Raw genomic sequence first — 19208 nt, 5'->3', positions numbered from 1 at the left:
TTTTACCAACGTTCTTATGCAACCTTTAACAATGAGTATTCCTTTGAACTATAAAATTCGTTGTTCACGTTTTCCCACAAAATCAGCCATGCATCCTTACAAATACAAATGAATCAACAGAAGATATTTATCTGAAATGTTGAGATTAAAGAAAAATATAATACCTGTCAAAGCACACTAACAACTAAAAGTCATGTATTTTTAAAACAGATAACGTTGATGTATTGTACTTATACTAGCATATCTTATCTTACTTTCAGGCGCAGACGGACAAAACGGAGCCAATGGTATGCATTCTTAAAAATACACATATAACTTTCATGTGGTTAAACAAATCACTTGCAATTATATTTTAACATTGTTTTTATTACAAACATTTTTTAACGTTGCTTACAAATCATTTTTTTTTATTTCTTTGATAACGTTTTGGACTTTTTGTTCAATTTTCAAGCCACATACAAACTTTTGTAAACTGAAGTCTTATTTTATTTTTGTGGATTTTTAATTTCTTGAGTTTGCCAACTTTTGTATACCAGGTTGAAAAATGTGAATTTCTTTGACCAATAAAATCCGTTGTCCACACCTTCCCACGCAATCAGCAATACCATTCCTACGAATACAAAGGAATAAAAAGAAGATAGTTATCTGAAATTTTGAGAGAAAAGAACAATATGATACCAGTCTAACCATAATAACAAATAAAAAGATATTTTTTTTATATTATTGAACTTATGCTATCCTATTTTCTCTAACTTTTAGGATCAAACGGAGCCGATGGTATGTATCAACTTTCGTCTTTATGCCAACTGCACCCTGTTTGCACAGTATCCGTTATGCTTGCAAATACACATTTAAGTTTAATGAGATTAAACAAAATACTTGCAATTATATGTAAACATTCTAATCATTACAAACCCTTGAATAATTGCTGACAAATCATCCGTTTAATTCCATATTTGGATAGCTGTTTACGTATTTGAATATCGCATATAAATGTTTTTATAGAAATATAAAGTAAACGACGAACTTGGTACACATTAAAACACTTTAACTCATACCAATGTCGGGTTCTTGAAAATAAAATTTCTTTTAAAAGTACAATAATGATGACCTTTAATTATCTCTGACTTTCAGGAACACCAGGACCTCAAGGACCCAAAGGAGAAACTGGTATGTATCAACGTGTAAATAAAATGCATTCTGGTTACAATTTATCGTATTTGCTCACAAGACACAAATAATAAATATCAAAAGAAATACGTTTCATCAAAATTGTAATCAAACTATTCATTTACTTTAAAAAAAAAAAAAAAAAGAATTTATCCATTAAAAGTGATAGTTTGAACAAATCCCCTAATAGCACTGTAGTTTGTCTGTTGAATTTGCAAACAACGCACACTGCGTATTCGTCTGATTTTAAAGGGTACACTCTTTTGATAATAGAAGTCTTATTGTATGTTAGTGGATATTTAATTTCGTGGTTTTACCAACGTTCTTATGCAACCTTTAACAATGAGTATTCCTTTGAACTATAAAATTCGTTGTTCACGTTTTCCCACAAAATCAGCCATGCATCCTTACAAATACAAATGAATCAACAGAAGATATTTATCTGAAATGTTGAGATTAAAGAAAAATATAATACCTGTCAAAGCACACTAACAACTAAAAGTCATGTATTTTTAAAACAGATAACGTTGATGTATTGTACTTATACTAGCATATCTTATCTTACTTTCAGGCGCAGACGGACAAAACGGACCCAATGGTATGCATTCTTAAAAATACACATATAACTTTCATGTGGTTAAACAAATCACTTGCAATTATATTTTAACATTGTTTTTATTACAAACATTTTTTAACGTTGCTTACAAATCATTTTTTTTATTTCTTTGATAACTTTTTGGCCTTTTTTTCAATTTTCAAGCCACATACAAACTTTTGTAAATTGAGTTCATTATTTTATTTTTGTGGATTTTTAATTTCTTGAGTTTGCCAACTTTTGTATACCAGGTTGAAAAATGTGAATTTCTTTGACCAATAAAATCCGTTGTCCACACCTTCGCACGCAATCAGCAATACCATTCCTACGAATACAAAGGAATAAAAAGAAGATAGTTATCTGAAATTTTGAGAGAAAAGAACAATATGATACCAGTCTAACCATAATAACAAATAAAAAGATATTTTTTTTATATTATTGAACTTATGCTATCCTATTTTCTCTAACTTTTAGGATCAAACGGAGCCGATGGTATGTATCAACTTTCGTGTTTATGCCAACTGCACCCTGTTTGCACAGTATCCGTTATGCTTGCAAATACACATTTAAGTTAAATGAGATTAAACAAAATACTTGCAATTATATGTAAACATTCTAATCATTACAAACCCTTGAATAATTGCTGACAAATCATCCGTTTAATTCCATATTTGGATAGCTGTTTACGTATTTGCATATCGCATATAAATGTTTTTATAGAAATATAAAGTAAACGACGAACTTGGTACATATTAAAACACTTTAACTCATACCAATGTCGGGTTCTTGAAAATAAAATTTCTTTTAAAAGTACAATAATGATGACCTTTAATTATCTCTGACTTTCAGGAACACCAGGACCTCAAGGACCCAAAGGAGAAACTGGTATGTATCAACGTGTAAATAAAATGCATTCTGGTTACAATTTATCGTATTTGCTCACAAGACACAAATAATAAATATCAAAAGAAATACGTTTCATCAAAATTTTAAGCAAACTATTCATTTACTTTTAAAAAAAAAAGAATTTATCCATTAAAAGTGATAGTTTGAACAAATCTCCTTATAGCACTGTAGTTTGTCTGTTGAATTTGCAAACAACGCACACTGCGTATTCGTCTGATTTTAAAGGGTACACTCTTTTGATAATAGAAGTCTTATTGTATGTTAGTGGATATTTAATTTCGTGGTTTTACCAACGTTCTTATGCAACCTTTAACAATGAGTATTCCTTTGAACTATAAAATTCGTTGTTCACGTTTTCCCACAAAATCAGCCATGCATCCTTACAAATACAAATGAATCAACAGAAGATATTTATCTGAAATGTTGAGATTAAAGAAAAATATAATACCTGTCAAAGCACACTAACAACTAAAAGTCATGTATTTTTAAAACAGATAACGTTGATGTATTGTACTTATACTAGCATATCTTATCTTACTTTCAGGCGCAGACGGACAAAACGGAGCCAATGGTATGCATTCTTAAAAATACACATATAACTTTCATGTGGTTAAACAAATCACTTGCAATTATATTTTAACATTGTTTTTATTACAAACATTTTTTAACGTTCCTTACAAATCATTTTTTTTTATTTCTTTGATAACGTTTTGGACTTTTTGTTCAATTTTCAAGCCACATACAAACTTTTGTAAATTGAAGTCTTATTTTATTTTTGTGGATTTTTAATTTCTTGAGTTTGCCAACTTTTGTATACCAGGTTGAAAAATGTGAATTTCTTTGACCAATAAAATCTGTTGTCCACACCTTCCCACGCAATCAGCAATACCATTCCTACGAATACAAAGGAATAAAAAGAAGATAGTTATCTGAAATTTTGAGAGAAAAGAACAATATGATACCAGTCTAACCATAATAACAAATAAAAAGATATTTTTTTTATATTATTGAACTTATGCTATCCTATTTTCTCTAACTTTTAGGATCAAACGGAGCCGATGGTATGTATCAACTTTCGTGTTTATGCCAACTGCACCCTGTTTGCACAGTATCCGTTATGCTTGCAAATACACATTTAAGTTTAATGAGATTAAACAAAATACTTGCAATTATATGTAAACATTCTAATCATTACAAACCCTTGAATAATTGCTGACAAATCATCCGTTTAATTCCATATTTGGATAGCTGTTTACGTATTTGCATATCGCATATAAATGTTTTTATAGAAATATAAAGTAAACGACGAACTTGGTACACATTAAAACACTTTAACTCATACCAATGTCGGGTTCTTGAAAATAAAATTTCTTTTAAAAGTACAATAATGATGACCTTTAATTATCTCTGACTTTCAGGAACACCAGGACCTCAAGGACCCAAAGGAGAAACTGGTATGTATCAACGTGTAAATAAAATGCATTCTGGTTACAATTTATCGTATTTGCTCACAAGACACAAATAATAAATATCAAAAGAAATACGTTTCATCAAAATTGTAATCAAACTATTCATTTACTTTAAAAAAAAAAAAAAGAATTTATCCATTAAAAGTGATAGTTTGAACAAATCCCCTAATAGCACTGTAGTTTGTCTGTTGAATTTGCAAACAACGCACACTGCGTATTCGTCTGATTTTAAAGGGTACACTCTTTTGATAATAGAAGTCTTATTGTATGTTAGTGGATATTTAATTTCGTGGTTTTACCAACGTTCTTATGCAACCTTTAACAATGAGTATTCCTTTGAACTATAAAATTCGTTGTTCACGTTTTCCCACAAAATCAGCCATGCATCCTTACAAATACAAATGAATCAACAGAAGATATTTATCTGAAATGTTGAGATTAAAGAAAAATATAATACCTGTCAAAGCACACTAACAACTAAAAGTCATGTATTTTTAAAACAGATAACGTTGATGTATTGTACTTATACTAGCATATCTTATCTTACTTTCAGGCGCAGACGGACAAAACGGAGCCAATGGTATGCATTCTTAAAAATACACATATAACTTTCATGTGGTTAAACAAATCACTTGCAATTATATTTTAACATTGTTTTTATTACAAACATTTTTTAACGTTGCTTACAAATCATTTTTTTTTATTTCTTTGATAACGTTTTGGACTTTTTGTTCAATTTTCAAGCCACATACAAACTTTTGTAAATTGAAGTCTTATTTTATTTTTGTGGATTTTTAATTTCTTGAGTTTGCCAACTTTTGTATACCAGGTTGAAAAATGTGAATTTCTTTGACCAATAAAATCCGTTGTCCACACCTTCCCACGCAATCAGCAATACCATTCCTACGAATACAAAGGAATAAAAAGAAGATAGTTATCTGAAATTTTGAGAGAAAAGAACAATATGATACCAGTCTAACCATAATAACAAATAAAAAGATATTTTTTTTATATTATTGAACTCATGCTATCCTATTTTCTCTAACTTTTAGGATCAAACGGAGCCGATGGTATGTATCAACTTTCGTGTTTATGCCAACTGCACCCTGTTTGCACAGTATCCGTTATGCTTGCAAATACACATTTAAGTTTAATGAGATTAAACAAAATACTTGCAATTATATGTAAACATTCTAATCATTACAAACCCTTGAATAATTGCTGACAAATCATCCGTTTAATTCCATATTTGGATAGCTGTTTACGTATTTGAATATCGCATATAAATGTTTTTATAGAAATATAAAGTAAACGACGAACTTGGTACACATTAAAACACTTTAACTCATACCAATGTCGGGTTCTTGAAAATAAAATTTCTTTTAAAAGTACAATAATGATGACCTTTAATTATCTCTGACTTTCAGGAACACCAGGACCTCAAGGACCCAAAGGAGAAACTGGTATGTATCAACGTGTAAATAAAATGCATTCTTGTTACAATTTATCGTATTTGCTCACAAGACACAAATAATAAATATCAAAAGAAATACGTTTCATCAAAATTGTAATCAAACTATTCATTTACTTTAAAAAAAAAAAAAAAGAATTTATCCATTAAAAGTGATAGTTTGAACAAATCCCCTAATAGCACTGTAGTTTGTCTGTTGAATTTGCAAACAACGCACACTGCGTATTCGTCTGATTTTAAAGGGTACACTCTTTTGATAATAGAAGTCTTATTGTATGTTAGTGGATATTTAATTTCGTGGTTTTACCAACGTTCTTATGCAACCTTTAACAATGAGTATTCCTTTGAACTATAAAATTCGTTGTTCACGTTTTCCCACAAAATCAGCCATGCATCCTTACAAATACAAATGAATCAACAGAAGATATTTATCTGAAATGTTGAGATTAAAGAAAAATATAATACCTGTCAAAGCACACTAACAACTAAAAGTCATGTATTTTTAAAACAGATAACGTTGATGTATTGTACTTATACTAGCATATCTTATCTTACTTTCAGGCGCAGACGGACAAAACGGAGCCAATGGTATGCATTCTTAAAAATACACATATAACTTTCATGTGGTTAAACAAATCACTTGCAATTATATTTTAACATTGTTTTTATTACAAACATTTTTTAACGTTGCTTACAAATCATTTTTTTTTATTTCTTTGATAACGTTTTGGACTTTTTGTTCAATTTTCAAGCCACATACAAACTTTTGTAAATTGAAGTCTTATTTTATTTTTGTGGATTTTTAATTTCTTGAGTTTGCCAACTTTTGTATACCAGGTTGAAAAATGTGAATTTCTTTGACCAATAAAATCCGTTGTCAACACCTTCGCACGCAATCAGCAATACCATTCCTACGAATACAAAGGAATAAAAAGAAGATAGTTATCTGAAATTTTGAGAGAAAAGAACAATATGATACCAGTCTAACCATAATAACAAATAAAAAGATATTTTTTTTATATTATTGAACTTATGCTATCCTATTTTCTCTAACTTTTAGGATCAAACGGAGCCGATGGTATGTATCAACTTTCGTGTTTATGCCAACTGCACCCTGTTTGCACAGTATCCGTTATGCTTGCAAATACACATTTAAGTTAAATGAGATTAAACAAAATACTTGCAATTATATGTAAACATTCTAATCATTACAAACCCTTGAATAATTGCTGACAAATCATCCGTTTAATTCCATATTTGGATAGCTGTTTACGTATTTGCATATCGCATATAAATGTTTTTATAGAAATATAAAGTAAACGACGAACTTGGTACACATTAAAACACTTTAACTCATACCAATGTCGGGTTCTTGAAAATAAAATTTCTTTTAAAAGTACAATAATGATGACCTTTAATTATCTCTGACTTTCAGGAACACCAGGACCTCAAGGACCCAAAGGAGAAACTGGTATGTATCAACGTGTAAATAAAATGCATTCTGGTTACAATTTATCGTATTTGCTCACAAGACACAAATAATAAATATCAAAAGAAATACGTTTCATCAAAATTTTAAGCAAACTATTCATTTACTTTTAAAAAAAAAAGAATTTATCCATTAAAAGTGATAGTTTGAACAAATCTCCTTATAGCACTGTAGTTTGTCTGTTGAATTTGCAAACAACGCACACTGCGTATTCGTCTGATTTTAAAGGGTACACTCTTTTGATAATAGAAGTCTTATTGTATGTTAGTGGATATTTAATTTCGTGGTTTTACCAACGTTCTTATGCAACCTTTAACAATGAGTATTCCTTTGAACTATAAAATTCGTTGTTCACGTTTTCCCACAAAATCAGCCATGCATCCTTACAAATACAAATGAATCAACAGAAGATATTTATCTGAAATGTTGAGATTAAAGAAAAATATAATACCTGTCAAAGCACACTAACAACTAAAAGTCATGTATTTTTAAAACAGATAACGTTGATGTATTGTACTTATACTAGCATATCTTATCTTACTTTCAGGCGCAGACGGACAAAACGGAGCAAATGGTATGCATTCTTAAAAATACACATATAACTTTCATGTGGTTAAACAAATCACTTGCAATTATATTTTAACATTGTTTTTATTACAAACATTTTTTAACGTTGCTTACAAATCATTTTTTTGATTTCTTTGATAACGTTTTGGACTTTTTGTTCAATTTTCAAGCCACATACAAACTTTTGTAAATTGAAGTCTTATTTTATTTTTGTGGATTTTTAATTTCTTGAGTTTGCCAACTTTTGTATACCAGGTTGAAAAATGTGAATTTCTTTGACCGAAAAAATCCGTTGTCCACACCTTCCCACGCAATCAGCAATACCATTCCTACGAATACAAAGGAATAAAAAGAAGATAGTTATTTAAAATATTGAGAGAAAAGAACAATATGATTAATTGCACTCTGTTTGCACAGTATCTGTTATGCTTCAAAATACACATTTAAGTTTAATTTAATTGAACAAACTGCTTGCAATTATATGTCAACATTCTTATTATTACAAACCTTTTGAAACTTTGCTTACAAATCATCCGTTTAGTTCCTTAGATAACATATTTGAAGAGCTGTTTACGTTCTTGGATATCGCATATAAATGTGTTAAAGAAATATAGGTAAACGACAAACATGGTACACATAAGACCCTTTAGCTCATACCAATGTCAGGTTCTTGAAAATAGAATATCTTTTGAAAGTATCATAATGATGGACTTATATCATCTCTGACTTTCAGGAACACCAGGACCTCAAGGACACAAAGGAGACGCGGGTATGTTTCAACGTGTAAATAAACTGTATTCTACATGTTTTAGTTACAATTTATCGTATTTGCTCACTGCGGATTCGTCGTATTTTCAAGGGTACACTCTTTCGATAATTGAAGTATTATTGTATTTAAGTGAATATTTAATTGCTTGTGTTTAGCAACATTTGTATACAAGCCTTGATAAATAAATGTAAATTTCTTTGAGCAATAAAATCCGTTGTCCACGCTTTCCCACGCAATCAAGCATAACATCGTTACGAATACAAGTGAATCAACAGAAGATAGTTATTTGAAATGTTGAGAGAAAAGAACTATATGATACCTTTCAAAGCACAATAACAAGTAAAAAGATATGTGTTGTGCAATTGCACTTAACCCCTTAAGTAATACATAAATCATGCTTTTTGCGAATATCATGAATGCATATAACAGTAAAATCGGCATTGTGTGTATATACAATCCTATCAAATTGAACATAAACACGCAACATGTACTTGATTTAAAGAACCACACACGTGATTGATGTAAACAAACACAGAGTTGTCTCATTGGCACTCACACCACATCTTCCTATATATATACACACCTGCTTATAGTAAATAAATCATTTGACCGTTACTATGTTTTATACCTCTGTTCTTATGATATTTAATCTTCGTTTAATTTTCAGGACCACAAGGACCTCAAGGACCTCAAGGAGTTGAAGGTAGTATATTCTACAATTCGTTGCACAAGAGGGGCGAAATATACCAGAGGAACATTCAAACTCATAAATCAAAAATAAACTGACAGCGCCATTGTTCAAAATTAAAAAGACAAATAATAGTACACAAGAAACAATATAGAAATCAAAAAACTGAGCAACATCAACCCACGACAAAACTGTTGTTGATTTCAGTTGCCTTGGAAGGGTAGCAGATGCTGCACCACATGTAGCACCTGAGCAAAACATTTGACCTATTGATTACGAATAGTTGTGATTGAACTGTTTACGACTCATCTTTTTAATTCTTGAGATGATATTTTAGGATAGCTGTTCAAATTGTAAGCCGCATGTAGAAGCTCTCCACTATATCAAAAGAAACAAAGGAAATGGTAAAAATTTTAACTTTTACCAATGTTTGATTTTATCTATTAAATTTGTTGTAAAAGCATTATCATAATGATTTTTTTTCTCACTTTCAGGACCACAGCATAAATAATGAAAAAAAGCAATGATTTGAATAATATCATAACTAATGTGTATTATTCTGTAACCGATAAACACATGAAGTATTTTTGGTTTGTTTGCAGGTATTGGACTTACTGGACCAGAAGGTCCACAAGGACTACAAGGCCCACCGGGACCACCAGGACCACCAGGACCACCAAGTATGGTTATCAATATTTTTAGTAATTTTGCTTTGTGAAACAGAGCCAAAGATTAGTATTCCTATTTTTAACTTTGTCCAAACAACTTTAAGGTATGAAATGTTCAGAAAATATAAACAAGTTTTATGTTTAAGACTTTCAAATTGGAACAACTGATTGACGCGAAATGAAGCATCCTATACAGCCTTTCATCGCAAAACAGTTCTGCATAGCAACAGTTGCCTTTTTATACACAATTTACTTAGTTAGAAAATTCTGAAAAAGTTGTATGAAGACAAACAGCTATGTTGTCAGTTAACAGTTCATATCAATGACTTTAAACTCATAGTCCTATTTTTCCTTTTTGTTAAATGTGCTTTGATTTCATTTTTTATCAAAATTTTAAACAAAAGATTAAAGATAAACACAATCCAGCATTATATATGTTTGATAAATTGAATGAGTGTTGATGTATTATAAAGTGCATTGGCGGTGTTACGTTTCTTTCTCGAATGCTAAAATATTTTTATTTCAAAAAAATCTTGATGACAACTACAACATTGCAAGGAAATCATAACCTGTTGAATAAATAGTAGTAAATGACAAAAAAGTAAATAACAGCCTGGTGAATGTATATAATTCCGTTACTGTTTAAAACGGAGGGTTTATTTTTTGTTGACAGGTATTGCACCTGCTAGACAACAAGAACCACGACAAATACAACTCCCACCAGGTATTTAAATATATATTTTGATTATTTCGTACATATATGTGTGCTCCATTTAGTATTGTATCAAATAACTTTGTTTATATAAATTGCCAATGTGAATGGTAAGATTTTATATCATCAGGTAATATGTATATGAACATTGTGTTAGTAACAAAGCTGTCGTATTCGACTTACACTATTGATCTACACACTTTAACGGAAAATTTTATTGGATATAAACAAGTTTGACATATTATACACTTATTTAGGTTTGCGAAAAATTGCATGTTTTCTTTAGCAACAGAACGTCGTGAATTTGTATTCAACCATTTTTAGAGTTACTTCCCTGAAGTGGTATGTGCCCCCTTCAGGAACTTTATTTGATAAGAATCATTAACTACAAATGAAATAATCAAGTATTATTCATTTTTTATTTAAAATGTCATTTAAAAGTTTTCCTCTTAACAGGAATAGTGGTTAAATTGGGATGATTCTTTAGATCACTCAATTGTTTATTCTGCTAGACTAGTCTGTTTTGTCAATGCTAATTACATGTTCTCTTTAAAACAAATTTAAATAATGTTACCTTTTTTTGTTATCATTTTGTTTATTCATTCTTAATTCAAATCCTAATGACAAAATAATACAAAGTAAGCATTTTGTTCTAAAAGTGCTGTATTTTTCTTTCAACTGCCTTTTTAATGTCACTTTACGGAACACTTTTAAACGACGGTTTCATTTATGTGTTATTTCTTATTATAAAGTTTATAATGACTGTCTTTAAAACAAATATGATAACCGAAAAACTTCTTTCTAATTTCATGTATACGGTTTGGACTTATGAGGGGCCGAAGATGTCTATGAGAATATTATGAATTGATATCCCTAAGCATAATTACTAACTTCATGGCAAAAGGAAAACCGACGAAAAAAGGGTCCACAAAACACTACAATAAAAAATAAGATTATTTATCATAAATTTAGTACAAAATACAGCTATTTTGTATATCTAATAAAGGTTCTTTTTTCCAGTCTGTATCACCTACCCTGTATCGCATACCCCGTATCGCATGGCTAAACCCGTATTGCATACCCCGTATCGCATGGTAAAACCCGTATCGCATATTTTTTTTTTTTTTTTTTAACTGAAGTCACTATTTAGTTTTTTTTTGCTTAAGATTTTTTTTCAAAAAATAGGATATTTTTTGGAATGACGTCATTGTTTGGTATGTAACGTCACGTACATCAAGTTTTCATATTGTATGTGACGTCACGAACATCAAGTTTTTACAACATATTTTTTGCCACACTCAATGCAACTATAAAAAATACAAAACACTTAAATATATACAATAATAAACAAAATATGTTCAAAACAACAGATTGTAAGGTAACCTAGGTGCTTCGTAAATAATTGAGCAGTTATTTTAAAGCTTTGAAACAAGACAAAAGCAGAACTGAAGGTAACCCAGTGCTATGGATCAGAAAACAGTTCATATACTATAATACTCTTCTGTTGAAATATATGATAAAGCGTATAATACATGGCAAAATCCGTATCACATGCCGTATCACCCTCGACCAATATCATCCCTCGGGCCTAAAGGTCCTCGGGCTGATATTGCTGTCTCGGGATGATACGACATATGATACGGATTTTGCCATGTATTATTCTCTATTTATCATATACTTAGCATTGGTATGATAGCTTTTGCATATGTGTAACGAGCAGAAGTACACAAGCCTTAATTTCCCGCCTAGGCTGATAACCCATATCAGCCCGGTCTGATAACCCATATCAGGGCCGTCTCGTGCAAAAACCCATAACAGTGCTTCTCGTGCAAGTTACTTCCGGTGTTTCCGGTATCGGTTGTTTACTTTTCCATTGTGACGTCAGATATTTTTTATGACGACGTCAAAATTTACGTGAACTTTTGGAAGAATAGTTAAGTACTTGCTTACATCAAAGCTGTTAAAATAATGATCATAAAACTCTTCTAAATTTTCAATGTTTCAAAATGCCTCTATAGGAAATGTGACCATACATATATATGGAGGTAGTGATGTTGTTGTTGGACAATTATAGTTTATTTGATCAATGACTTATGAGTAACTTCTTTTTAAAGTTTTTGACTGTTTTAGTTGTTGCATTTGTTTATTTACCTTACATAAAACTATTGTCGGAAGTATATGATAAAGCGATTAATAATTGACCTTTTCCATATCAGCCTGGGTATCATCCCTCGACCCATATCAGCGCCTCGATTCCGTCTTGGACTGATATGGGGGTCTCGGGATGATACCCAGGCTGATATGGAAAAGGCCATTATTAATCTCTATATAAACATATCCAATCATTACCCATTATGGGGATCATACAATTTTGAGCACACATTAAACCATTCAAAATGCTTTGTTAGGTGTTTCGAGCACGATCTTTGTTCCGAATAATGAATAAACTTTCATAACCGAGCGCCAAAGGTATAAACTCATGTGCTCAAGAATGGTAAATACTGCCAACATCCTTCATATTGTAAAAAATAAATAAAGGCATTGGGGTGTTGTATCTATCACTTATATCGCTTAAAACTAAATCATGTATCAACACTTTGTTTGTAGAAACTGAGGGTGAGTTGTAAGATAATTTTAAAAGATTATTTTCATTTATTTGAAATAAAATCCAAACCTTTAAAAGAGGAACGTAACAATGAACGGTTACCCTGTTTGTGTTCCTTTCTCCCTTTTTCGTAAATAATTGTACCTGTATCAGAAGCCTTGCTTTGAGTAAGTTTACGTTATTAAAAAATTATGAATTTCTATACAATATTAAGATATTTCTTTAAGATTATTATATACATTAGAAAATGCAATAACGCATAAAAGTAGAAAGTGAACACAGTTCCTATGGTCAGATGCTGCATCGTATTTCACAAATCTACTCAAAAGTTTTCGTTTTTACACAAAATGTATTCTAAATTTTATTACATTATATAGAAGCTATAGAACATAATGCAGTAAAAGGAGACAAAGGAGATAAAGGAGACAGAGGAGAAAAAGGAGATACAGGTATGTACCCTATTACAGACAGAATATATTATTGTACTTCATGTCAAAACATTCCCTGGGAAACACTATATTACCTTTCACGGAGACCTTTTTCTAATTGTGCGCTTTATTGAATACGGATAATTGTAATGTATTAGACATTATTATAGTATTGAATATTCGGTATTTTTTTTATTTTACTGTTTACACTGTATGTGTGTCTTAAATCTAATTACTAAAAAGCCTGTACAAATAGTAATGCGTTTATACACTTTGCTTAATATGTTACCTCGTATATTTGTCATGAATAAAGGCAACAGTAGTATGACGGTGTTCAAAAGTTATAAATCGTTTTAGAAAAATAAATCCGGATACAAAATTAACCCAAAGGAACCATAAGAGGAAAACAACGAAACAACACTGAAGTTCAACGAAAACTAGCGCCAACATAAGATGGTTTCAATATTTCTATCAAGTATCAACAATATGTACATTTTTATTTGATTTCAAACTGTGTATTTTGGGTTTTGTTTGTTTATCAAATTAAAGAAATGTTATTGTATGCCATGCCTAATATTGATTCTTGCATGGGTAGGTAAAGGAGAGAAAGGAGAAAAAGGAGATGCTGGTATGTACCCTAGTATAGACAAAATATTATTTAATAATGCAAATTTTCGTTTGTCTCGTGGAAAAACTTCAAATTATCAAATTGAATCTAATTTTTAAGATAATGTTTGCACATATCATGTATAGAACCAATGTTTATTCTTCCATCTATCAGCTAGTTGAGACATTGATTTACTACTTTGCATCTGTCCGTCTTAATAAATTTATGTTGCTTTTTTATTAGATCTTCAGATTATAGCTTCTTGTTTTGTATTATGATTCACAATAAAGAATATTATTGTAAGGTTCACACTTTCAATATCATTTGGTTTGTGTTCTACTTATTTCCAAAAAGAACCTCTAGAAATGTTACTTATAATGTATTATTTCTTGAAAAATCTAAATATATTCAAACTTGTTAAAAACGTATATTTTGGAAATATTTATACATCAAATAAACTGTATAACGATATTATTGTCTTCTCAAAGTTGTTTGATCATTGATCAATATTTAAAAATGCTTACAGGAATGAATGGGAAGAACGGTATAGATGGCAAAAATGGTGAGGTTTATATGTGTTAAGTCTTTTGTTTTGTATCATATATGACATCAAACAATCTCAGCAATATAAGTTGGTATATGTATGAATATATTATTTAAAATTCAAACCTAACATTAAAACTGAAAATCATTTGCTCATTACAAATCTTTTCCAAGAGTAGAACTCATTCTGTTTGTTTTTAAAAACGTATAATGAAAAGAACCAGCCTCATTTTTAAATAATTGCAATTCAGTTTCCTTGTTTAATTTGCTTTATTCTTCTGTAAATAAGATGGAGATCATTTAATGTTTTATCTTTATTTAATGGCAAAAACTCGAGAAAAATGATTTGGGGAAAAAGGATACTGGAAAAGATTTCTGCGTTTATGTAGACATTTGAAAAAGCTAACAATGTTGTTTTCTTAACTACATTCTTTTTGAAATGGATTTATCTTTTTCTTTTTAATTTGTTCTACTGCTATCGAGAATTGCATTTTGAACGCAATAATGTAATTGTCTTGCTTTTTAGGAAAAGATGGTAAGTTTTGAGAAAATTGTTTAATTTAATAAACAAAAATCTGAAACCGGAAAAGGCAGAACACCCAAACGACAGGTGATTGGTTTTGCAGTAGTTTTCCGTTCGTTTGATGTGTTCAAGCTTTTGATTTTGACATTTTTAAGGGACTTTCCGAATTTTTCATGGAGTTCAGTAATTTTATTATTTTACTTTTTACACTGTGTGTTTGGCTAATATCTAAATATCATTAGGTATCGTATCAATAATCTCATTTTTAGACTTATACCTCGAACTCGACAAACCGTTGATCTCAGAACAAGAATATATGACAAACGATACGATTTTGATTTTAAAAAATAAATTTCACCCACCTCAGTAGCAATATACCCACTTCTCCTGCATACATCATATAGGATATGCATTTTCAAATTAATTTGAACGTCTCATTTTACAGCTGCTACTCTGACGTTATCAAACGTCAGCATTGTTTGACAAACACGTTTACGAACGAAGTTTATGTCAATAAACGTCTCGTCGTTTTTCTTAAGAAAGTTCATAAGTATTTCGTAACAACCTCACAAACAAAACATAATGGTATTGAAGTCATATTCTGTGTACTGACTGTGTTCGTGTTGTTGTCGTGACCCTATTTTCGTGTTAAAGTGTTCTTTTTTATCATAAAAAATCAGACGAAACAGAAAGCCCTCGTTTGAATAATTTTACATAATTTATGTAATGTTTGGCCTAACTAGAGCTTGTCGTTCGGTGAAGTCGAGCTTACAGTTCTATTTAATTCTCCGTGTAAAGGGCCGTACTTTGACATATGATTGTTAACGTTTTATACATTATGTCTTTTTATGTATTAAAATATCAAAAACAAGTGTAGTAATAGCTTTGCTTCAATTACCTTTACATATTCAAATTGTTCTAACATTGTTTTTCAATTGTCAGTTATTTGGGAGAGATGTATTGATAAGAAAAAAATACTTTTTTTTCATAATCAGTTTTTAGTTTGACTTTAAATTAATTTGTCATTGTATTTTGAAACCCGCTGCTTATGAGTCATGACTTTAAAGTTATCTGTATCTAAAAAAATAATAATAATACACTATTTGAACAAAATACAGACAACTTTCGTCATCCTATATAATATTTATTTTTAGATGGCTCATTTTTTTAACATTTGCTTTCATTTTTACATGAAGTAATATAAATATAACATCAATACATTCAAAGTAAAATATTATTCTATTGGTAATAATGGAGAAAAAGGACATAAATGAGATGCTGTTATGTACCCCATTACAGACAAAAAATAAAATTATACTTTAATGCCAGATTTTGAGTCTGTAATCCTATGTAAAACATATTATTCTTCGCGGGAAGACTATATCATTATATCAGTTATGCACTTTCTTTAATACGGATGGTAATGTATAGTATTACTTCGAATTTAATGTTCAATAGACTGTAATAACGGGGTATTGAGTATAGTAAAATGAATAACACATAGCTGCAAAGATGATAAGACAGATTGTTACCCTGATAAACTGAGCTGATGATTAGAAACCTTATTTTGAAAATCGGACATTTTAAAACGGAAGTTCGACTGACATCATATAAACATGTTTCAACACACAAAATGTCTGCCTTTCAGAGCATGGGTAGAATGGTTTTCAATAAAGGTAAAAGTCAAGTAAAGGTAGAAGTTGAAAGTAATGTTACAATTAAATCATCACAATTTCAAAAAAAATGTAGAAAATGACAAAGATATCATGATGAATGTATGTTATCTATATTTCTGTAACTGCTCAACACATGTAGTTCATTTTCCATTCGCAGGAATTACCGGACCACAAGGACTACAAGGAACCCCAGGTATTGTTTTCAACCATTTAGCTCAGTTCCTACATATAAATTGGTAACATTTTGCATTTTACCAAATACTTGTTAATATCCTATGCACTTTATCGATTTCGTATTTTATAGTTATGGGTATACTATTAATTAGCATTGTTTTTCATAAAGCTTGTGGCTTTGCTATTATGTATTCGAATAATATTCTATGAATACGACAAACTGTCCAGCTTTGAGATCTTGAAAAGATTTGATTTTAATTAGGGTAAAGATAAAATAACGGCAACACTCGAAATTTTTAATATATTGATTGTATAAAAATAAGTATTTTACAATCATACAAAGCCTGAAGCGTACAACACAAAAAAACCTTCAACTTTAAGTGTTATTTGCATCACATTTCAGGTATAATTGTTTGAATATATCATGTAAATAGCCTGTCAATATCTTGTTTAATGAATAATTAAAGCGAGGGTTTTATTCCAAAAACTTACAGTACATTTTGTTTTTGAGACCCTTATTGAATGAAATTATTCACTACAAATAATCAAAGAAGAGTGACTTTGAATTTGAACATCATGGTTTCTACTTAAAGGGTATAGGTGTTTAATAGAGATGATTTTTTATGTCACCTTTTATAATAATAAGTTTTTAAATTCTTGTTTCAGAGTCCTCTTTTGAAAACGGTTGTTACAAACGTACTTGTGTTTTAAACAGTGATGTCACTAAACCTGATCATAATTTACTTCTATTTAATCATTGTTTATTCAATTCTTAAATTAAACCATTTTTTTCTGTATTTACTATAACATATATGCACCAAATTTATTTAATGACTTTTGTCTTGTTTTATAGGAAAAGATGGTAAGTTGAAAAAACATTTGAGAAGATTGTTTGCATTTTCAAAAACAAATATATTGGGGGAAATGGGATTAAGAAAACGGAACTTTATGTGTTCCTTCGTCTTTTTAAATTAATATCATATAGCATAGCATGTAAGTAAGGAAGAAATAGAAAAAATATGTATTGAGATCGGTTACATCTCTTTAAATATTGTATAACATGGACACAGTATGCACAGTTAAATAAGAATACTTTCTACAATTGTTACACGATTGAAAACAGCTTCATTATTTTTTTCTGTTTATAGAACTATTCTTCAAAAATGTGTGCTCTGATTTATTTTGTATTGAAATTTAAAAAACAAGTTTTGAGATGAAGAAAATCTACATGTTAGATGTTTGGTTATTGGTGTAATTGATTTTTTGTCAAGGTAATACAAAGTTTACTGGCGATGACACGTTCTTTTCTTGTAAAAAAGAATTGAAATTTCACAAAACATTTAAAATAGCTGTTATAAAATATTCAGAAATGTGAACCAGTAAAAGGGAGAATGTAGTGTTATGTGCATATGTATGCTAGTTTTGTCATTTAATTTCAGGGAAATTTGATATACGGGTCCATCTGTATGTAGAGAAAGGAAAACTAAGAATTGGCAAAATTGGTAAATATTAAGTAAAATGAACTAACAGATAACATTTGTATGACACAATACAAAAAAATGTAGTCATCGTGTAATTATCATTAAAGCATATTCCTGATCATGCAAATTCCAGTCCAACTAGCAGGAATGTAATCAAAAGAGCATTTGCCTCCTTCTAAACAATCATTTTCAAATGAATTATCCTTATATATCGGTAATTTCATCAAATATGCAACTCATACCGAGTGCGTAGCTTGTCCTTCTGGAGCATCTGAGATCACCCCCATTTTGTGGTAGGGTTTGTGTTGCTTAGTCTTTAGTTTTCCAGTTGCGGATATGTTTTTGCCATCGCGGTTAAATCTTCTCACACTTCTTTCACTAACAAAATATAACTGATTATCATTAAACGGTGCAAACATAGTTCGGACACCTCGATGAAGTAAGTAATTATTACATCTTTGATTTAGATGGTTAAAGTAAGGAAAACATTGTCCTTGAAAATAAATTGTTTGTTTGAAGGAAAGATTTAAAAGGTTTAAATCGTAATTTCACTTGTTGATTATATTTTATGAGGATTACAATGAGGAAGGACTTCATTTATTGTAAAATCACATGTCTAATTTTGGCTTTCACTTTCATTAACCATTCGCTCTTTAATTACTGATGT

General features: G+C 30.1%; 1 protein-coding gene across 1 annotated transcript in view; it reads left to right on the top strand.

The window, feature by feature from the left end:
* The window catches only part of LOC134697750 (collagen alpha-1(I) chain-like), a 154732-nt gene extending 136159 nt beyond the window's left edge, over positions 1 to 18573 (top strand). Inside the window, exons 83-97 of the mRNA XM_063560036.1 lie at positions 760 to 777; positions 2240 to 2257; positions 3715 to 3732; positions 5193 to 5210; positions 6672 to 6689; positions 8401 to 8436; positions 9104 to 9139; positions 9727 to 9804; positions 10466 to 10516; positions 13487 to 13558; positions 14133 to 14165; positions 14671 to 14706; positions 15214 to 15222; positions 17914 to 17922; positions 18500 to 18573. Coding sequence (XP_063416106.1) covers positions 760 to 777; positions 2240 to 2257; positions 3715 to 3732; positions 5193 to 5210; positions 6672 to 6689; positions 8401 to 8436; positions 9104 to 9139; positions 9727 to 9804; positions 10466 to 10516; positions 13487 to 13558; positions 14133 to 14165; positions 14671 to 14706; positions 15214 to 15222; positions 17914 to 17922; positions 18500 to 18573 — 524 coding nt within the window. The remainder of the gene's footprint in view (positions 1 to 759; positions 778 to 2239; positions 2258 to 3714; positions 3733 to 5192; positions 5211 to 6671; positions 6690 to 8400; positions 8437 to 9103; positions 9140 to 9726; positions 9805 to 10465; positions 10517 to 13486; positions 13559 to 14132; positions 14166 to 14670; positions 14707 to 15213; positions 15223 to 17913; positions 17923 to 18499) is intronic.
* Positions 18574 to 19208: the final 635 nt, after the last annotated feature.

The sequence above is a fragment of the Mytilus trossulus genome, chromosome 14 (assembly GCF_036588685.1).
Source record: "Mytilus trossulus isolate FHL-02 chromosome 14, PNRI_Mtr1.1.1.hap1, whole genome shotgun sequence".
Lineage (NCBI taxonomy): Eukaryota > Metazoa > Mollusca > Bivalvia > Mytilida > Mytilidae > Mytilus > Mytilus trossulus.
This window is presented reverse-complemented; position numbering and strand designations above follow the sequence as displayed.